Source organism: Gymnoscopelus microlampas (genome assembly GCF_963454915.1).
Source record: "Gymnoscopelus microlampas genome assembly, chromosome: 20".
NCBI lineage: Eukaryota > Metazoa > Chordata > Actinopteri > Myctophiformes > Myctophidae > Gymnoscopelus > Gymnoscopelus microlampas.
Window position 1 is genome coordinate 10,786,989 of NC_139957.1, and position 23,293 is coordinate 10,810,281.

Genomic DNA, 23,293 nt, shown 5'->3' on the forward strand with positions numbered 1-23,293 from the left:
TGGAACCAATAGCCAGACAGACTGAACACAGCTCTGCGACGGAGCAAGCGTGTGTGTGTGTGTGTGTGTGTGTGTGCTATCACCACCGCGTTGTCAAGACAGAGAAGCGCTAGCCTTCAATACCATTTACCATTAAAACACTCCATAACCGTCTCCCCCCATCCCCACGGCAACCGGCCAATTAGATTAATGATCTATAGATGTCCGAGAGGACCTGCCGGAGTTCCTCAGGCGGGGGCACAGAGAGGGGTCGTCTAGACGCCCGGTGCAGTGCAGGGCCAGAGCGCCCCCCAAGGCGGGAGATTCATCATTATCACCCCCTTAAACTTTAACCCCCTCGTCATCGTCCCTCCCAGACATACTAATTAGTGTGCGCTGCAGGTAATTGGACAAAGGCCCCCCCCACCCTCAACATGCCAAGAAAGCCGCTCTGCATTATGTATGTTCCCGTTTTGTTCCTGCCCACCGCTGCCACGCGGAGGCTGTGGTGGTCTCAGAATGGCCGTGGTGTAAAGTAACTGCGTACGTGTACTCAAGTACTGTACTTAAGTACAATTTTGAAGTATTTTTTACTTTCTTCATGTATTTACAATTTTCAATACTTTTACTCCACTACATATTTTTACATTAAAATAATACTTATTACAATTATTTGAAAACTTTACCTACTAGTTACTTTGTAGATTTTGATTACTATTACAAAACATACATCAACCACTTCAGCCCTATATACATTTCGGCCATTTGAAAATAGCCGATCTACAAGCTCACAATGTGTCGCGATGCGACACATTGTGAGCTTGTAGATCTGCTATTTTCAAACGATTTTTATACAATTACCTCTGAAAACGTGTGAAATGGACATCTGCATAATGAGTACTTTTACTTTTGTACTTTAAGTACATTTTGATACCATTACTTTTGTACTTTTACTCAAGTACACTTTGAATTCCTGACTTTTACTTGTAACAGAGTATTTCTTCATTGCAGTATTGATACTTTTACTTAAGTAAAACACTTTATCCACCACTGCAGAATGGCCGGGGCAGGCCCGGCTCCACTGGGCTCACGTTGCTGTAGTGACACGGAACGAAAAACATGGGGAAATAATAAAGATAACGACGAGAAAAACGGTGAAGGCGCTGTGCTGTTCCAGGAAAGCAAATTCCTTCTGCTGAGCGCGAGAGAATATATTGCACTCTGGCACGCCCGGGAAATCACTTTAAGGACAAAAACAAAGATCCCTGCGCGAGGTGATTAAATATTTGATATTTTACGGAGGTGAAAAAAAAGAGAGGTGCAATGAGCAAACATGAACGGGGCTTGAATGAATTTGAGACGTAATTTAATTGTCGTTTTTCACGTTTCCCTCGGAAACGGGTCCTGCCGCAAAGTATGACTTCCAAATTAAACGAAGCCGTCGCATTAATAATACATTGTCCACTCAGCGCGGCAAATGTGTTAATAGGTGGATTTCTTCGTTGCTGTGAGTGGGCCCTGCAGGCATTTAGACGTGTGACACACACACGCCTCTTTGCATTTACATGGCGGCATACAGAGAGGGATGGCCCTGTCCGCACGGGGGGGCCGATTGACCACATATCGACGCGGCTGATAATGCATTTTTAAGCAGAGACCCGAGCAGGTCACCTTTCAACAGCGTTAGCACTGTGATGGCCGACGGGAGGCGCGCACGCTATGTGTGTGCGTGTACGTCTTCCTCTAATGCGCGGGTCTTCAGAGGGTCCGGGACCCCTAGGGGGCCCTCAGAGTTACTACTTCGATTAACCACTTGAACCCTAGCATCCCTATTCTATTGGGGGGGAAATAGCCGATCTACAAGCTCACACCTGCTATTTTCGGCAAAGAGGTTTGGTCAAGAGGGAAAAAAGAGCAAACCAAGTACAGAGCCAAGGTCAAGTTTTCTACCTATTGTGAAAAACATACATTTACACAACACTGATGACAGTGCTGCCAAACAAGTCTATGAAGGTATCTATGAAATCTGTGAAGTCGAATCTGCAACATCATTTTATACAATCATTTAGTGGGGGGTCCCTAATTCATCTCTGCCTCAGCTAAAGGGGTCCTTGGCCTGAAAGACATCAAAGAGCCCTGCTCTAATGTTTCCCTTTGAAGTCAACCAAGTCTGACCAAAAAGCTTCAATAAGTGAGAGGAGAACTTCTTTTTTTCTTTCCCCTTTGGAACCCAAAAAAAAAAACATTCCGTGCCGTATCGATGATACCACTTCCCCCCCAAAAGTCAAGCTCCATCAAACCAAGTGAGGAACAGGAGAAGGAACACAGACATCACATCCCCACAATCTCCAGTGACAATCAATTCCAACCTATCAACCCAATTCCATTTTGGGGTTTGACCTGGACCAAGGTCAGAGACACTCCCCAGAACCCATCCCAAATTTCTGGGAGCGGAACACGCCTCGAGGTAGAGGGACCGCTGTGTTTGGATAGCTCGCTTGCGGAACATAAGAGTCACATTTGATAGCGCTGTCCTTTACAAGCCCGGTCTTTTATGCCAACTAATTTCTCTGCCATTATTGAGGCCCCCTCTTTTATTTTGATTGCAGACGGGGTCGTGGGCAGATCATAACTTGATCTCCATGCTGCAGGGTTAATGAATCGTGTAAAAGGGGCTTTTATAGAGAAGTTTGCACAAGGTGAATGAGACTAAATAGCCGGGGTGAAATATCAGAGGGGAAAATCGCTATTCATTCAAGGCTAATGTTTATTGCCATCTCAGTTGATCCGTGCTGCGGAGATATGAATAGGCTGCTGCTCTTCGATGTAACTGGATTTAATTGAGCAAAGAATACAAATAAATGAATGGGGTTTGGCGTGCGCCTGACCATGGCCAGAGCAGCCTTTACACTTCCTGAGGATTTTCCAGGTTTGCGGAAAGGAAATAATTGCCATTAACACGTCTAGATCAGGGGCCTTCAACCTTTTTTCAGGCCAAGGACCCCTTAGCTGAGAGAGAGATGAAGCAGGGACCCCCTGTGTATTTTCAGACATTTAACCACTTAAACCCTCAATACTTGGTAAACTTGACCTTTGGCTCTGTACTGCTCGTTTTTTCCATCTACACCAACTCTCTTCACCGAAAATAACCGATCTACTGTACAAGCTTGTAGATCTACCATTCCCCCCCCCCCCCTCCCCCCCCAGAATACAGTAGGGATGCTATAGTTGAAGTGTAACAGAGTGAACTACTCCACCATGTGGAAGGGTTAGAGCTATTCCCAGCAGGAAATAATAGACTCATCAACTCCTCCTCCTTCCATTAAGACCGGGAAAGCATCTGTGTCATTTTAAGATTTCTTTGGCTATTCAAAAATAGCAGATATACAAGCTCAGAAAAATCGTGGAAAATGTGAGGAAATCGTTCAATATATATAATTATGTTTTAAAGCAAAAATGTTTAACTCCGATCTGTGCTTCATGGGGGGGTCCCTGGAACAACATATTTTGAGATGGGGGTCCGCGGCCAAATATATATCATTTTGGGGGTCCTTGACATGGAAAAGTTGCAGCACCACTGATATGGCAACATACAGTTAGAATTTAGAATTTAGACAGTTTTAGATTTGAACGCAGACCCCCATCTCAAAATGTTTTGTTCCAGGGACCCCCATGAAGCAAAGATTTGAGTTACAAATGTTTGCTTAAAAAAATATATATATATATTCAAAGATTTACACTAAAAAATGCAGATCTACAAGCTCATATCTGATATTTTTGAATGGCCAAAGAAATGACGCAAATGCGTTCCCGGTCTTAATGGATTAACTTTTTCTCCTGTACAAAACAGATATATTAAGACTTTTCTTTGCATGCAAACTGCCAAAAGAATATAGTATGAAGATAGAGTTTATTACTGTATGTATCGTCTCTGTCGGTGGAAACCTGTTACAGTACAGTATGTCCAAAACTGTTACTTTTCAGGATTATAATTCAAAAGCAGCAAAAGTAGCAGATCGACAAAGCTCAAAAAGCTTGCAGATCAGCTACTTTCAATGCTTTTGTGTGACGCTGTAGTATGATCAAGTAGGGCGTTAATCTTTTACGAAAAAAACTCACAAAAAGTTAGAATACAGTATGGAGAGGTTTCTGCCCGACAACAGCAATATATAGTATGGAATTGAGACACATCAGTAGAATCTAATAATGGTTTAGCCTCCCCGTCCAATGTAGGGCAAGTTGTTGGTGTGCAGTCTGCGAACAAAGCTGCACGAGTGACAATGCAGTGTTTCAACTTGCAAACACAATCTTTAACTTCGGTGCCATTTATATGCAGTGCGTATGCCTCTGCCCCGCCGAGTTACATCTCTGAGTTGCACGCCGTTTCGTGACATCCCGCACATCGCTGTGATTGGTCTTCTGTACTTTTGGTGGGGATATACAGACAAATAATAGACAAACCCTGTTTGTCTATTATGTCATGGCCAGGCCATGCCGTTAAAAAAATAACTGGAAAATAAAACATTAAATATTAAAGTGTTCATATACCCTTTGGCTAGAGGGCGTACATGCGCTGTATAAATCTTAACGTTGAACAAACATGCGGACCAACAGCGATAATGGAACCAACAGACGGTGGGTGGGATTGCCACGCGCTCTCAATCACTGTCAGTCAATCCAATGGAACGGCCGCGGCTGCATGCGCGCTTAAGTAAATCACCGATCGACAGGCCTCTGACAATCCCACCGATCACCGCACGCCGACCGCCATTATGCACACATCAACGAGGCCTCACCCGTGCGCACCATCGCCACGGCGCACTAGGCAGCCAATTGACAAGCACGACAACCGCAACCCCCCCCATGCAGGAGTTCAGCTACAGCTGAGGGGGTCCTTGATGGGGCTCCACAGGGTCCCCACCTAAATTATTGACAGTTAGGAACCAAATGGACCTTTATGGAGTTGTAACTCCGAGAGTTAAATGAACAGGATTTAACATTGCAGATAGGGGTCCCAGGGATAAAGAATCGCTCCAAATGGGGGTCCGTCGCCTAATGCGTATCAAGCTGGGGGTCCTTGAAATGAAGCACTTAAACCCTATTATGGTTGAGGGGAGTCCCTCAGGGCTCTCTACTAGTGTATTTTTGGTTTTCTGTTATTGTGGGGACATTTTTCACTGAAAATAGCAGATCGACAAGCCACGTTGTGAGCTTGTCGATTGGCTATTCTCCTGCGAAAGCTTTCCCCACAGAACGAATGCTGGTGCTTAAAAAGGTTGAGCGTCACTGAACTACTGTACACAGGAGTGCAGCTGCTCTTTCATACAGTACACGTCACCTGTTGTGTTGATTTTGACGACATATTTTGATTCACTTTTAGTCAATGTATTTTGGCGGGCCTTGATGGCATCGTAATGGCTGATTTTGCACTTGGTTGCATGCTGAAAATACGCATATAAATAACCCCAGAAACATAAATAAAATTACTTGTCTTTTAGTTCTACTGGATCTCTTCTCCACTTGTCCCTCCCTAACATTTTACTCTAGTTTTTATTTGACGAAATTGTCAATATACTTAGTCTTAGTTTTAGTCATAGCTTCGTTTTTATTTAGTTTTTGTCAGTGAAAAAAGGCAGTTGCCGAACATTTTTCGTCACAGTTTTAGTCGAGGAAATCAACACTGGTCACCTGAACATCAAGCACTGGGTCCAACGATGACAACAGTAAACACAGCCACACACACACACACACAAAAAGAAATACACGACAGCACAAATCATGCAGATTCAAAGGGGGTTTTAAGAGGTCATGCTAAACAAGGTGCGTGACACAGTGCTTACTTTCTGGCGGTACCCTGTCTTTGTGCGGACACCCTGACAGGCTCCGGTGGTGAGGGTACAAGCCGGTCACGTGGCCCGTGCCGTCGCAGCCCGGCGTCGGACATCGGCTTTCCTTCTTGTCGCCGCGCGAAGAATCTGTGAGCGGAAAGGAACATTGCGTTGCTGTCGGGCAGAAACCTCGGTCACCATATTCAAACTTTTTGTGTTTTTTTTCCGTGAATTAACGCCCTACTTGATCATACTACAGCGTCACACAAAAGCATCAAAAGTAGCAGATCCACAAAAACGAGGCGCGAAACGCGCTTTCGCTGTTTTTGAATTTGAATCCTGAAAAGTAACAGTTTTGAACATATGAGGTTTCCACCCGACAGAGACGGTTTACAGCAAACATATACAGCATATACATACATCACATACTGGAAAACACAGCCAGACAAAGAGCACCAAACGAACGTCAAAGTGTCATTCACGCGAAACAAAAGTCACATTCAAATGCCTGATTGCTTCCGAGTGCGAACAGCACAAAGACACCTTGCGGAGCGCGGGGCGGCGCGCCCCCACTGAAAGCTCGGTGACCCTGAAAAAAAAAGCAGAAGCGAGGCTCGCTTGTACGTGCATCGTGTATACGACTGTAACCATGGCGACCGTATAATGTCAGGCGCAAGTTTGCTGCGACTAAAAGCGGTATCTTTACAGATGTCAGCCGGTCGCTAGGGGAGTTTCCAGAACATGCTGTACGTTATATGCGCGGCACCATAAGGTGAGATATGAAATTACTATAGTAACAGAACATATTTCACATCACTATAGGCTATTTAAAATGTGCGGCGAGCGAGACACAGCTGCACGGGGTAGAGAGCAGATGGTATAGTAGCACTAAGATGATTATTCTTTGTTTTCTGATTCCAGTGATGGAACAAGTATTATTTGAAGGCTTGGAGCACAAAGGGTTTAAGTGAAACTTTCAGATTTTTACTGGACAGCTTTCCATAGATTGCAATTATTTAATTCAAATCAACATATTTAAGCAATCTATAGTTTTGTACAGATTAGGCTTCAATGAATGCATTAAAAAAAAATGAAAACATATTTTGTTTCTAATTAACTTATTACAAACAATGAAAAGCTGTCCTGTACAATTCTGAAAATGTCACTTACGCCCTTTGCACTCCAAGCCCTTAAAGCAGCACTATTATAGCTTTCCTCCTCTACCCTAGATTTGAACCTGCAAGTGCTGATATTTTGACCTTTGAGCTAATAGAGCCGGCCTGCTTGCTGAAATACCACAACATAAATATACTCTTTAGTGAAAGGTAAAGCGGCACCATGTAACTTTTTTTAATGAATAAAATGTAATTTTGTCCAATCTTTATGGTAGAGTATCTTAATACAATATCACTTATAATTGGGGTGGTTGTAGACACAAGATCCGACACAGATTTTGACCTGATGGTCAAGATTCAATTTATCCCCTGAGCAAGCAGGCAGGCTCTATTAGCTCAATGGAAAATATTTCAGCAATTGCGCAGAAGTCGAAGATGAAAGTTACATAGTGCAGCTTTAAAACTTTTACCCGAGTAAAAGTACAAAGGTATTGGCATCAAAATATACTTACAGTGCCAAAGTAAAAGTACTCAAATGTTTTCTTTAAAAAAAAATAGCAGATCTACAAGCTCACTAGGCTATTTCCGAATATCTGAAGTATGAAATAGGGTTGTAATAATAATCAAAAACTAGTATGTTTTCCCTAAAACAAATTTGATCTCTCTGTGGCTCTCTGTACACGGTCATTTACATTACTGTATCTATTTGCAGGAGTCGTTTCGGTTAAGCGACTAGTGTTTTGATTGGGTGCGTTGTTGTGGTGATTATTTGTCCCAAAAGAAATCTATTATGTTCCTCCCTGTTTCACCCCCACCAGCGCAAACCTTCCCATCAACCACTTAAACCCCATATGGTTGACCGTGAGTCCCTCAGGGCTCTATACTAGTGTATTTTCTGTTTTATGTTATTGTGGGGAAAGCTTTCCCTGAAAATAGTCGCGTTTGTCGATCTGCTATTTTCTGCGAAAGCTTTGCTGGGTTTTAAAGGGGCATGACCTTATAGTACACGGTGATGTAAGTAACACAGCTGCAGCTAATCAAATGAATAATGGCTGTGTTAGATTTTAGGAGTGTCAATACTGTATATCATGCTTGCACATTGACATGCTCTTGGCTCTGGACACACCTATGAAAATCTAACACACTCATTATCCATTTGTTTGGTGCAGCCGTGTTGCTTGCTAGTCTGCCATGTTTTTAATCTGCTGTAGTTTTTAACCTGAGCTGGAAAACAAACTACAAAATCAGGGGGGTTTCATGCCCCTTTAAGTGGTTAAAAATACGAAATTTCCCACAAAGGTCTTTCTCATGACAGCTCCGATTTCCCCAACATGACAGTTAGGCGGATTTTGTGTGGCACTGAAACACACGCACGCACGCGCACACACACACACACACACACACACACACACACACACACACACACACACACACACACACGAGAACGGGCGCACACACAGACCCAAAACCCACCGACCCAGCCACACAGGATGAGATTGTCTTTCCCTTCCCAAAACCTGGCTCTCTTGTTTCTTGAAAAACCCCGACCAGATACGGTTACCACCAAAAAGCAGTGATGCCAAACCCTTGCCAACTGGCTTCGTTTTACTCAAATAGCAACCATCCACCTTAGAGTCACTTTGACTCCGGCAGAACAAGGTCAAGGATTCTTCTTACATTCAAGATCTAATTGTTGCCCGAGGCCGGCGATACGGGCATTAGGATTTTCTTCATTTTCGTATTCTTTTTTTTTGCGTTTTTACATCCAAATTAGGACTTCATAAATGCAATATCATGCAGTATCGCTAAGCCCGAGCACTGCCGAGCATTCCGGTGTTGTGATGCATCAGATTGCGTGACCAAGTCGGAGACCGCCAGTGGAATAAAGTAACTAAGTACATTTACTCAAGTATCTAAAAAAAATCTGTACTTTTACTTCACTACATCTCAGAGAGGTAAATATTGTACTTTTACTCCACTATAATTATTTGAAAACTTTAGTCACTAGTTACTTTGTACAGTTTGCAGGTATACATTATTATATTATAAAACACACATTAACCACTTCAGCCCTATTTTATACAAAAACTATTGAAAATAGCCGATCTAGATCGGCTATTTTCAAAGATTTTAGTACTTTTACTTTTGATGCCAATACTTTTGTACTCAGGTAAAATTGAACACAGGCCTTTTACTTGTAATAGAGTAGAGAATATCCGAGTACTTCTTCCACCACTGTCGGTGCAGACTGCAGCCCTTATCAAAGAGCTGGCATTGGAGAGAGTAGAGGGGAGGGAGGGCTGGTTTTCAGACAGTACCACAGAAGGACAGACCACTAATTAAAGTTTTACAGGCCTCTGTAATCTAGTACCTCTACCTCGGGCATTTACTGCAGAACCGGCCGGGGCTGAAGCGGCGGCAGAAGGGGAGGAGGAGGAGGAGGAGGAGGAGGAGGAGAGAAAGGAGAACCGGTGGGGGGGAGGGCGGACGGGCGCTTTGGAAAAAGGGCAAAAGTGAGAGATGGCAGAGAGCACACCTACTCATACATTTGCCAGTGAGTCACAGTGGAAACGGCGGCGTCTGAACATCATTCATCGGTATATATATATATATTTAAAAAAAGCACCTCATTATCCCCCCCTCCCGTATAGCTCCATCTGTCTGTGTCATGTTACGACACATGAACTTTGGTGCAACATGGCTTAGCTATGTCATGATGTCTGGCCGCGTTGGCTGGCAACGATACAGTGAATGTGGATACTCCCCCCCCCCCCGCATTGATAAGGAACTGAGGCTGGACTGTATGCTGTAATGAAGAAGAAAAAAACAGCTCTATTGCATGTGCAGGACGCATGCGAATCAGTCGCCCTCACAGCCATCCGAACCGCTAACATAATGCCTGTTTTATACTCCTTTGTGCGACAGTGTCCTGCGCCGAAAATAGCCAATGTGCAAGCTCACAGCACGCCATGGTGTGACACGTTGTGAGCTTGCAGATCGGCTAATTCAGGCATCAGTCATGCTTACGGAAAAGTGCATGAGATACACGCACAGGGTACCACTTTAATGCATATCGTCTCTGTCGGGTGGAAACCTCATATGCCCAAAACTGTTACTTTTCAGGATAGCAGAAGTAGCAGATCTGCTACTTTTGATGCTTTTGTGTGCATCAAGTAGAGCGTTAAGTTAGGAAAAAACAGTGGTGTAAAGTAACTACTACTTTGCCCACCACTGCGAAAAAACACAAAAAGTTAAAACATGGACATACGAGGTTTCTGCCCCCCACAGCGACGATACACCAAACAGTCTGATCACACATGCATGCTCTACTGTACACAGAACGTGCGTGGCGTGCACACAGGCAGTGCCTGCATCCCCTTGCACGCCTGCGGCCCCGTGGCGTGGCACACACACACACACAGCGGAGGAGGAGGCGGGCCCGGGGTGGAAGGAGGGAGGCACATTAGGAAGCAAGAGGATATTGATTGTGGCCGGGTTGGACGGGCCGCGCTTTGCATAGCAAATGGCCTCCATTACCATACCATCTCTGGATAATTAATGTGCAGTCAGTGGGCCTGTCGCTGGTTATCGGTCATTCGGATACTGTTCAATTTCCATCTCGGTCCCTTGATCGTGCCGCTTTTTTTTTTTTTTTAGGGGAGCTGCTTCTAGCCCCCGCCGGCCCCTCCCCCCTTTCTCCCCCACTCCACCCCGCCCGCCCGTCCGTCCGTCCGTCCCACCCGCCACAGCCCCGCCCCTCTCCCAGGCGGTGCGTTTTATAAAATCACACACAGGAACCATGGTCAACGAGTGTCTGCCACTATCTCGCCTGGGGGGGGAGAGATGCTATCGCGACACGACCGCCTCGCGTCCTCTCATTATTCCGGCATTAGCCAGACACGGGGGCACATGGAGTGCTTTTGAAAATTAGCATTTCGTGTGGCATTTTGAGTTACTGTAGTGTGTGCGCGCGTGTGTGTGTGTGTGTGTGTGTGTGTGTGTGTGTGTGTGTGTGTGTGTGTGTGCGTGCGTGCGTGCATGTGTGTGTGTGCGTGTGTGTGTGTGCGCGTGTGCGTGTGTGCGTACCTGACGCTGTGAGTTGTGTGGCATTTAAGGTGCAATGTGAACCTAGCTGCGTTGCTGGGGATGTTTGTAATTGCTGCCCTTATCTGATCACTTACTTGTGGGTGCCTATGAAATGTGTTAGCCTTTCTTATCGTGAATAGCGCATTGTTCTAGTAATGGCCACGGTGAGAGGAATAATCAGGGAGCTAAATGAAGAAGCCCCGGTGCGCGCAATACTGGAAATGCCACTTTAATGTCTTCCTGACAGTACCGCCTGTGTGTGTAGGCATGGAAACAAGACGCACAGCAGATACTGGGTGCTGGGTAACAATTGCCGTGCAAGGCTGACTGCCGCCACAGCCTACAGTATACTGTAGGCAGTGTGGAATATAACTGTCGTTGTAAGGGATGTTCGCATTGGGTGTACACACACTGCAAGAACATGAACACAATAAACAAACCCATGCACTCGTTATCATTAGAATGTGTCCATAGGCAGTAGGCCTCTGTACGTCGTAACGGTATAGCCTCCCTTCACGAAGCCCTTGTGCTGGTTTAAAAATAGTCCGCTTTACCCCGAGCTGCATCGCAGGAAGAGATTTGTGGTCCTAACAGGCCGTGCAGATTGCCATTACTTATGCCTGACAAGCCTACCCTCTGATGTTTCCACGCTGGCCTATTTTAACAACATAAGCTGCTGCTGCCGCTCCCGCTGCTACCGAGATGTGAATTTCCAAAAATTGGCTGAAAAAAAAAGAGCTTGTCCCGGGGTTACAGTGAGGTTTCCCAGAATGCCTGCTATAGCCTCTGAAACAGCATAGAGATGCAATAGCACACACTGACAGACAGTGGAATGTTGTGTGGACTTCGATGTTTCTCTAAACGCAGTGGTCCAGGGACCCTCGGGGTTCGTTGAGGGGGTTCCCAAATGGATCATTATAGGCCTGTGAGTCTGAGAGTGTACAAAATGGGTCCATTTGGTTCCATTTGTACATTCTCAGACTGATCCTCTCACCAGGGTTGCCAGATCTGCATATTATAATTTCCCCGCAAGATTTTATTTGAAAATAGCCGATCTACAAGCTCACAACGTGTCGCATCGCGACACGTTGTGAGCTTGTAGATTTTGCTATTCTCAAATAGCTGATGTATATGTTAAAATGCTCATGTGGCCCATAGTTGCTTCTTTTGGGCTGGCTTTCCTATACTTGGTTGCTTGTTTCTCTCACAGAATCTGGCAACACTGCCTCTCACCCTTTCAATATGCTTGGCATGCATGTTTTATCGCATATACTCACCTTTATGGTAGAAAGGCTTCTTCATACCGTCATGTAGCCGCGCCTTGCGCTCAACTCCGTAGCCGTGCCGCGGCCCGTGGTCGTCGTGGCCGTACCGCACGCCCTCCCGCCGGGCGGCGTCGGCGGCCATTTTGTCCCGCATGGCCTTGGCGCGCTCCGACTCCAGCGCGATGGCCTTCTCCAGCAGGGACAGGTTTCCTTTGGTCATGTCGAACACTTCCTCCGACCGGTCCGACGTCACCGAGGTGGTGTCCTCGTCGAAGTCCCGGTGGTGGTGGTGGTGGTGGTGGTGGTGCTGGTACCGCTCGTCCTGCGCGCAGCTGGAGAAGGCCTTGGAGCGCGGGCTCAGCTGCTCCTCCAGCTTCATCAGGTTGACCATGTCCGAGTAGTTCCTGTCGAGCGTCCGCCGCTCCTCGTGGCTCTGCTGGAGGTGGTCCTCGTAGCCCGGGTGCAGGGGGTGCTGCTGCAGCGGGTGGCCGCCCTCCCCGCCGCCGGCGTAGTGGTTCAGCTGCAGCGGGCCGCCGCCGCCGCCCGGGCGGTCCGCCGACTTGGTCTCGCTCAGCTTCCGGGCGAGGTCGAAGCACTGGTTCCGAAGACACTCCAGGCTGCTGAGGCACACCTCCTCGTCGCTGTCCTCCGGCCGCCCGTTCGCCTTGCCCTGTCCGTTGCCGCCGCCGTGCGCCCCGCCGCGGAGGCAGTCGCCGTCGCCGCCGTTCTCGAGAGCGCCGTCCGCATATTCCTGTCCGTCCAGGTTGTCGGAGAGCACCGCCCCGTGGCCCTGCGCTAAGAGCTTGAGGGAGTCCACGGTCTCCCGGACCACGTCGCTGTCCACGTCCAAACTCAGGTCGCCCTTCGGCGCCGCCACGCCCCCCTCGCCCTCCTCCTCCTCGTCCTCTTCCTCCTCTTCCTCCTCCTCGTCCTCTTCCTCCTCCTCCTCGTCCTCATCCTCTTCCTCCTCCTCCTCCTCCTCTTCGTCGTCCTCCTCCTCTTCCTCGGCGCTGTTGGAGGAGTTGCTGTTCATCTCGGACTCGGTCATGGCGCGGTAGGCGGCGTCCTCGGCGATCTTGCCGAGGTTGAGCAGCGACTTGGCCACCAGCTCGTCGTAGTTCTCGTACTCGTCGTTGTTGTTGTCGTCCTTCTCCGCCGCCTGGCCGGTCTTGGGATTGCCGCCGCTGCCGGCGCCGCCGCCCTCGCCGCCGCTACTCATCTGATCGTCCTCTGTTGTGGGGGAGAAGGAGGAGGAAAAAAAGCCTTGTAATTTCATTTCCGTCATTCTATTTGACTGCTAAATCAGATTTCTGGGCTCTGCCCCTCTAAATTTGATAAGGAACTCTTTGCTTCCCCCTAATAATTTACTTTGAGAGTCTTAACAGCAGCTTGCGTGCGCTGACTTGAGCATGAGTGCAGGAAGTGGAATATAGTGGATTTGGGAAAGTTCCAATAGAAGAGGCTGTGGTAAAGGAGAATAATGAAACCAAGGATTATATCGTTTATATCCTTTGCTTTATTTTGGACCAAAACCTTCTATTTAGTTTTTTTTTTTTTTTGTATGCCCACTATCTTCAACTCACCATGTGGCGGTCGGAACCTTTGAATTGGAGGGAGACATTTTTTTGGGACATTGTAAATGTCAGAAATAATACGGTGTTACCTCTACAACAAGATGAACCCCCTGTCGCTCTCCATTCATCGTTTTCCGTTCTCAAAGTCCTCTTTTTCATTCAATTCATTTCAATTTTTTCAGAATTCTTTTCACATGCCTAATTGATTCCGACAGGCTGCGAAAAGGTTACTGAATCTCTTCTGTCAGTAATTTCAAGCACTCACTCTTCTGGAGCACTTCCAATCTCTCCTTTCACATTTCCGCCCTGAACTGTCAAGAGCACGGTGTGTTCACATCGGCGCCACACTCGCCACTTAACCCATTAAGACCGGGAACGCATCTCAAATCTTTGCTTCTGGGGGATTCTACAAATGTCTTCTAAATCTCAACAGTTAAAAAAAACAACTAGGTTGCTACATCAGTGGTTCTCAAACTTTTTCATGTCAAAGACCCCCAAAATGATATGTATTTGGCCGCGGACCCCCATCTCAAAATATGTTGTTCCAGGGACCTCCAAGAAGCAAAGATTTGAGTTACGAATGTTCGCTTTAAAAGTATATGTATTCAAAGATTTGCACAAATGTTCAAAATTTTTCAAAAATAACAGATCTACAACTAGTTGTATATCTGCTATTTTTGAAATGTCCAAAGAAATCTCAAAATGACACAGATTCGCTCCCGATCTAAATGGGTTAAATTCCTGCGGAGGAAAACGAAACCCAAGGGCCCCCGCACAGAAATAATAAATGTGACTTTGATTTCTGGAGGGAGCGAGGGAGAGAGTCACCTGACAAAACACTACTGAGGTGTAATCGGCCCGCGATGAAATATGAATTAACGCTGAATTCAAAAGACTCCGCAGTCCCCTAATATATGCATGGCCGTACATTTCCATAAGATCAAAGATGTAAACACGACGGATACTGTAAAAAAAAAAAGAATCCAAGCTCATATTTATGTGCATACGCAAACACTGACAAACAGCACGCTTGGGAAGAGGTTTACACTGCACATAGGCTGCACAATCTTTTAATGCTGTCGGGTGGAAAACCTCATATGTCCAAAACCGTTACTTTTCAGGATTCAAATTCAAACATAGCAAAAGTAGCAGATCGACAAGCTCAAAACACACCGCTTCGCGGGAGCGTTTCGAGCTTGTGGATCTGCTACTTTTGATGCTTTTGTGTCTCGCTGTAGTATGATCAAGTAGAGCGTTACTTTACAAAAAAAACAACAACAAGTGAAGATATGGAGATAAGAGGTTTCTGCCTGACAGCAACGATATACATACGCGTACACACAAGACAGACACAATCTAATGAGAGAGCAACAACACAACAAGGAGGGCTTAGGACAGAGAGCCGTGGACCAGAAAGAGAAATACAGTCACGAATGACCGGGCACACATCTTGACAGCGGAGGGCTGCTCACAGCAACCTTACTGTACCAGGGGTTTAATTTTTTGATGCTATGAAACATGGCACTGGAAAGCAATTTAAAGAGCAATCAGGGTACACAAAGAGGATCGGGAAGCGAAACAGATTGAGGGGGGGAACAGAGAGACCGCCGCTGTGCCCTCAAATGGCTCTGGATTAGCTCTACAGCAATGTTCGTACCACTGAGAGTAGCAGTGAAGCTCCTTTTCAAAGCTTGCCAGATTACAATCTGCTTAACAACCAACCAGCACCTCTGTTTTGGGGCATAGAGTGGGGGGGGGATGGTAATGATGCATATGGAGAAATGTATCTCCATTTCATATTATAATAAAAGTGTCACAGATAAATAAAAAACAAGGCAGAGGAGCAAGTCAACCCTTGTTTTGGGCATGTAATTATAAACAAACATTTTCAAAAATGTAAAGAAAAATGTTCAGATAAAAAATGTTGATTTTTCCATTTTTCCAAGATACATTTCTTTGTAACAAAATGTACAAATTAGTGAATATAACAGCTCTACAAGCTCACGGCCAAGCATTGTGAGCTTGTGGATCGGCTATTTTCCGTATTCATCGCATGACAAAGTGTATAGGGCTTAAGTGGTTGTTAAGTGGTGTTCTATAGGGTTAGAAATCACCATGTGTGACCGACACCAACATGCGCTTTAGCTACGACAACCAGTAGCGCATACATACCGCGGGTAAGTGACAACGCGCCTTTGGAACACACAGCTCGTTCCACATGCCGCGTAGACAGCGCTAACGGCCCCTATTTGTTAATGTCCGCAGCCATGGCCTCGACTGCCGTGGACAGTAATGAACGGCGATGTGGGGAGATGTTCTCCTGTGCTGACAAGAGAAGACGGAGGAAGGAAGGCTGCGTCTGCAGCAGCATCAACACGTTGGGTGGGTAGAGGGAGCCTGCACGACGCACCAAACAGGGTTAACGCACTGGAGCTCTCGGAGCTTCACTCTTAATTGGACTTGAAGGCGCTGTCAAGTCCAATCGCAGCATGCGGGGGTGCAAAGCTGTATCTGTTGGAGAGAGACCTGCCAAATCTGGTGTTGGGACGCATCAGAGGGTGGTGTGTGGGTGTGGGGGTGAGGGGGGGGTCTGATACGTGGGGCAGAAGTTTCTCAAATCCCAGTCTTTAACCACGTCTAGACTTAACAAACTGGACCCAGCCTTTTTTTCTGTCTACACCACATCTCTTCATCAAAACTAACCGATTTACAACGTGTCGCAGCTATGTTTTGGCTAATGTTTCCCCCAGAATATGAATGTCGGGGTCCAAGTAAAGTGGTTCAGCTAGATTTTATTTTTCACATCACGTGAAAGGCCTTCATTACTGAAATGGGTTTATTGTCTCCGCCAGGCCGAAAGGCATGGCGAGAGAGTATGTTTTACCCCTTGTCCGTCCGTCCGTCCGTCCGTCCGTCCGTGTGTCCGTGTGTCCGTCATTCGATCTGTCTGTGTACAGCTAATCTCCGGCACCGTTGGCTTGCTCGCAGCCAAACTGTGCACACACATTCCCTGGATACCGCAGCAGAACCTCTGCCCCAAATTTTTCACAGGGGCCTGTTATAGCGCCACCAGGAGGCCGATTTGTGCAAAACACATTTTTTGACAGTACTCCTACAGATTTTCTCCCAAAATCCCGCAAATCGGTACACAGTATCTCTATTGTCATTAAACGAAACGGGTCTTTCAGATTTCTAATATTCCATCCTGATTGGCTAAAAATGTCTTCCAAAGTTTGCAGGAGTGCTCCGTTTTGAACAAAATGCCTCAAATCATGAACACAGCATGCAATTTCCGTGAAATTTTGCACGCACATTCCCATTAGGCCGAGGAAGAACTACCATTTGAACATTTTCAAATCAGCCTCATGGTGGCGCTATAACAGGCCGATTCGTGTTTTTACCTATAATTGCACCGATCTGTGTAAAACTTTGTATGCACACTCCCTATAGGTCAAGGAAAAACCTTTGCCCTGCATTTTTCATATCTGCCTTTTATAGCGCCACCAGGAGGCCGACTTATGTAAAACAAAATTTGTTATACTACTCCTTCCAATTTTATCCAAATTTCACGCAAATCGGTACACATGATCTCTATGGTCATGTGATCACGATGGATGTGTTTGATTTTTTACATTCCATACTGATTGGCTAAGATTGACATCTAAAGTTTGCATTATTGGCTTGTTTTGAACAAAATTCCGCAAATCATGAACGCACCGTCCAATTGCGCTCAAACTTTGCATGCACATTCACACTATGTTGAGGAACAAATGCCACCCTTTTAACATTGGCCTATTATAGCGCCACCAACAGGTCTAATTTAGCGAAACACATGTTTTTAACAAAATGCCTCAAATCATGAATGCAGTCAGTCTGATTGTCGTGCAAGGCCTAAGAAGAAATGGCACCCTTTTCACGTTGGCCTATTATAGCGCCACCAGGAGGCCACAATAGCCTACCTGACCTGGCGGAGACCTGTGCTCCGAGGAGCACTTTTTCTAGTTGTTATTGTATTGTCTTCCCAAGACGTGATACTTGACAGGGGACAGTCAACTTCCTACAAAACATAGCTTTAGGATGATGGGGTCAAAGAACGACATGGCTTCCATATGGCACACGCACACGCACACGCACATTTCTAGACGGCTCGCCTACTAGCATATTTTCACAATCAACTGACAATTCCTCTTCAGGAAAACCTGAAGAAGACAAATGGTCCAAATACTACATCTCAAACAAACAAACAAACAAACAAACAAACAAACAAACAAACAAACAAACAAACAAGTGAACCGTTTGCTGTCAAATCGCAGCTCTCTTTCAGGTGAGGGGGTTTGATCTAGCTCTAAATATTCTGTTTCGGGTGCAGTAGCCAGTCAATATAAAACAATAACAACCACAACACATGCCCATATAAAGTGCAAATAACTGAATAAATAAAAAGCGTGTGCATGAAGATCAAAGGAAAAACAATGTCACTGTAGGGATGGAATAATAACTCTTACAGTGATAGATCTACATCATTCCAAGGCAGAGCACTTTTGGCAGAAAGTTGCAACTTTTGAAAACACACAAAAAATAAGAAATACCAAAACAATCCCAAACTCATTCCACCAAATTTTGTTCAACCCGGTGAAGGCAAGATATGTTGCTGTCGGGCAGAAACCTCTTATCTCCATACACGTTTTTGTCTTTTTTTTCGTAAATGTATGCCCTACTTGATACTACAGCGTCCCACCAAAGCATAATAATAGCAGATCCACAAGCGACGCGTTTTGAACTTGTCAATCTGCTACTTTTCATGTTTTTGAATTGGAATCCTGAAAAGTTTTGGACATATGAGGTTTCCACACGACGGAGACGATACGTAAAAACAAAGAAAAACGGCAAACTTGGAAATAATCAGTGACACGCACACGCACATGCACACACACACACACACACACGCACACGCACACGCACACGCACACGCACACGCGCACACGCGCACACACACACACACACACACACACACACACACACACACTAACAAGTGTAACGACATTGAATGTAACAAACACAGCTCAGTTTGTGAATGTGTTTTTATATACTTCTAGCCCCCCCAAAAAACGACTTATTGTATTAAGGGCTTTTGACACAGGAAGTGACTGACACACCTACTAATTCATCTTCTACTAAAGGTGAGCGTTCAGGTAGGGGGGGGTGCAGACAATCTGACAGGCGTTGTGACAAGCGGGCGCAATCCCGTGAAATTGTCGCGTTCGTGCTCATCTCACACATACGCCCGACCGCATCAAGAGTTGAATTGGGTTTAAGCTCCTCCTATGCAATTTACAATTTACAATGTAGGCATTTATCTTCATCCAGAGCGACTTACAATAAGCAAGGTAAACACATACATCAAATGCAGAGAGACAGTGTAGCGCCTCAGTAAGGTAAACCGAGAACCTAGCATCAGTCTAAACAATATACTATCACAAACGTATCTGTACTGTACATTGGAACTATATAAACTATAGGATACAGTGGTGGAAAGTAACTAGGTACAAGTACTCAACTTTTTACACGAGTACATTTTGAATTCTGGACTTTTATGAAGTAAAACATTTGAGTACTTTTTCCACCACTGTATAAACTATAGCAGGGGTCTTCAACAGGGGGGTCCGGGACCCCTAGAGGGTCCTCAGAGTTACTACAAGGCGTCCGCCAAATCTTTGTGTGACATGATTTTCTGTTTTACCTTAACCACTTGAACCCTAGCATCCCTTTTCTGAGGAGAACCTTAGCCAAAAATAGCAGATCTACAAGCTCACAACGCCTTTTTGGCAAAGAGGTATAAGTGTAGAGGGGAAAAAGAACAGTCAACGTAAAAAAAAAAAGTTGAATCCAAAACACAATTTTATACAACATAGAGGGGGTCCCTGCTTCATCTCTCTCTCAGCTAGGGGGTCCTTGAGCTGAAAACGTCGAAGACCCCCAGAACTATAGGATACCAGGTAAACAGAATCTAGCATCTGTCTAAATAACATGCCATCTAAATGACATTTAACCTTTGCATGAGTCTGCATGGTCGTCAAGGCTAGGTCTAGTGCTACACGTAGATCCAAGCAGGTACGCAGGCATAGTGTCATTTCCCATGGGAAGATCCCTTTATTTGCAGCAATACATATTCATCAATCATATTACATCATCGCTGTCTGGTGGAAACCGCGTCTGTCCAATACGGTTACTTTGGAAAGGAAATGGATAAAAGAACCTGTGTTCCAATGGATCCGATAGTAGTTATTATTTAGTCACAAGCTCTTGCTAATACTTGTAATTGGTTAAATATACAAAATTAACCTTTCACTATTTTTCGAAAATAGCTAAAATAGCCATTCTACACGATCGTGCGCTGTGAGCTTATAGATTGGCTATTCTCGCTACTTTTGCGCAACGCTCTCGTATGACAAAGTAGGGCATTAACTTAGAAAAAAAAAACGTAAATATAGTTGAAATTATGGAGGTACAAGGTTTGTGCCGGACACCAATGTAATTATTATTGCTTATATGTATTAAAGTGATAGTTCAGCCAAAAAAGTACTTTTTTTCTATCGACTAGTCACCCCATGGAGACTTAAATTTGTGGATATTTTTTAGTTTTTGTCTCATTCCTAAGCCAATAATTTAATGAGTGGACCGGTAGGCAGCGGTTCCGGTAGGAGACGCTTTGTGTCTGCTATACCGGAACCACTTTATTGGCTTAGGAATGTGACAAAAACAAAAAATATCCATGAATTCAAGTCTCCATGGGGTGACTAATTGATAGAAAAAAAGTCATTTTGGGGGTGAGCTATCCCTTAAGTACAACACAAGACAAGACAAGACAAAGGTACTCACCTCGTCCTCGACTCTGCTCCGCGTCCTCCTCTTCTCCGTCATCGTACTCCACCTCCTCTTCCTCATCTTCCTCCTCCACCCTCTCCTCCTCCTCCTCCTCTTCTTCCTGCTCCACCTCCACCTCCTCCTCGTCCTCCTCGTCCTCGCCCTCCTCCCCTTCCTCCACCTCCCCTCGCTCCACCTCCCCTTCCTCGTGCTCCGTCTGCTCCTCCACCCGATAGTCCTCCTGGTAGCCCCCCTCCTCTTCCTCCTCCTCCTCCTCTTCCTCCTCCACCTCGCCCTCGACCTCCTCTTCTACCGCTCCGCTCTCCCCCTCCTCCTCCTCCTCGTCTTCCTCCCTGTTGAATGGGGTAGAATAGGCCTTTATTGATCCCGCGGTTGGGGAATTCAGGCGCCATGGGCAGCACAGCAGTGAGTTTACAGAGTAAGGGAAGTACTGTGAGGCATTGGTTCTCAAAGTTGGGTCCGGGGACCCCCAAGGGTCCTTGAGGGAGTTCCAGGGGGTCCCCAGCTAAATGATAGATAGTTAGGAACCGAATTGACCCATGGGTCTGTAACTCTGAGAGGGTACAAATGGAACCAAATGGACCGGTTCCATTTGTACACTCTCAGAGTTAAATTAACATTAACAATTAACACCGTAGCCTAATGCATGTCAAACTGGGGGTCCTTGAAATTAAAATGGTTGACAATCACTGCTAGAGCCGTAAAAATCTTCTTTTATGGGGATCCCTGGAGTATCTTTTCAAATGGAGGTCCGCGGGCTAATAAGTGTCAATTTGGGGGTCCTTGGCATGAACAAGTATGAGAACCACTGCTGTGAGGTACAGCCATAGGAAGAAAACATCACAAAAAAAGCACAATCAATGACAGTATACACCAGGGGTCTTCAACAGGGGGTCCGGGACCCCTAGGGGGTCCTCAGAGTTACTACAAGGGGTCCGCCAAATCTTTGTGTGACTTTTTGTTTTACCTTAACCACTTGAACCCAAAACACAATTTTATACAACATAGCTCTCAGCTAGGGGGTCCTTGAGCTGAAAACGTTGAAGACCCCTGGTATACACCATATACAAATAGCCTGTACTAACTAACTAACACCAGAGGGAGCTAATCTGACCTAATCTGACCTGGTTCCACCAAATATTCGGCTCAAACATACATGGGGAAAATGCCAGGCACCAAAATATGGAATGCCAAACCAAACCCATTTAGGTTTCATGACATGAAGGTTTACCATGATAAGTCTTTATCATGGTCCTTCAAATATTAAAAGGTTTTAACTGAAAAATCCACTCCAGTGAGCCAGGGCAGGTTTTTTTCTCTTCGCCTCTGCCTCTACAATTTTTCTTTTGAAATGTCCACAAGAGGGTGCTCTAACATAACTTAGGAATGATCCCACGACTCTGAAAGAAGGAATGGACGGATGTGACATCATCCCAAAAAATCACACTCCCGTCCACTCCTACAGTATGTTAAAAGTTGTAGGAAAACACATGTAGCTCGTTTTTTTGGGGTGAAAACAAGCTTTATTCAACGGACAGTAGCAACAAAATGGCCGATCGTGGTTTAAAAAATGTTGTTCTGGTGGATAGAGGAGACCGTCCCCTACCCACATCGTCGTTACAGAATAACCGCCCGAAGCTGAGGCGCGTATGTAAGCAAAGGTGCGCGCAAGAAAAAGCACGCTTATCAGACAAGCATTTACGACGTCACAGAAAAAACACAGATATACAGATGTGATGTTCCAAAGTTTCAAAGAGCCAGCCATTGGCACGTCAGTGGAATGTCAGTGGATAGTCCAAGCCTTGTCGCAGAGAAAGAAAGGGGAATTTGCCAGGTGTGAAAAGTGTGGCAGGTGTGAAATGTTCTCAAATCAGGCAGGACATTATGAGAGGGGGGGATTTTAGTGTTGGCTATTCAAAAATAGCAGATATACAAGCGCACAGCGCGTCACTCTACAAGCTTGTACATCTGCTATTTTTGAAACATTTTTGAAAAATCTTGAAAGTGTGAGAACAACTGATTTAGAAGGCATTCGTAGAATCGGCCTCAGGTCTTTATACAGGGTAAAGATCAGGGTCAGATGACATGTCTGTATAACTATACCTGTCCTCCAGGTCCTCGGTGGCGTCGTCGTCCGTCTCATAGCACTCCTCCATGGTGGAGTTGTCCATGGAGTCCAGGTAGGCCCCCCTCTTAGGGGAGGGGGGCTCCAGGGCCGGCCTGTCCGCGCCTTTCCTCTTCTTGGCCAGGGGGCAACCGTACACACTGCAAGGGGAGAGATAAGACAGGGTTATAGCCTCGCCTCACCTGGCCAGCCAACACCGCTAAATTCTAATTGGGCCTGCCAGCACATCTGTGCCAACACGCTAGGTCTGTCTGTCTGTCTGTCTGTCTGTCTGTCTGTCTGTCTGTCTGTCTGTTGCGGGCTTGTGGTTGTGATTAGATTTTTTTAAGTGGAAGTAGCAATAATAGCCCATATAAGGGTTACAAGTTGAGTAAAAGCAAACAAGTAGCATCACAATATAATTACAGTGCCAAAGTACACACATTTTTCAACATTT

The 23,293-nt window shown here is 45.7% G+C and overlaps 1 protein-coding gene across 1 annotated transcript in view; it reads right to left on the reverse strand.

The window, feature by feature from the left end:
* The window catches only part of myt1lb (myelin transcription factor 1-like, b), a gene marked incomplete at both ends in the record, with an annotated part of 94,228 nt that overhangs the window by 39,653 nt on the left and 31,282 nt on the right, over positions 1–23,293 (reverse strand). Inside the window, 4 exons of the mRNA XM_084045104.1 lie at positions 5,820–5,954; positions 12,286–13,503; positions 20,727–21,064; positions 22,836–22,997. Of these exons, the coding sequence (XP_083901230.1) occupies positions 5,820–5,954; positions 12,286–13,503; positions 20,727–21,064; positions 22,836–22,997 (1,853 nt within the window). The remainder of the gene's footprint in view (positions 1–5,819; positions 5,955–12,285; positions 13,504–20,726; positions 21,065–22,835; positions 22,998–23,293) is intronic.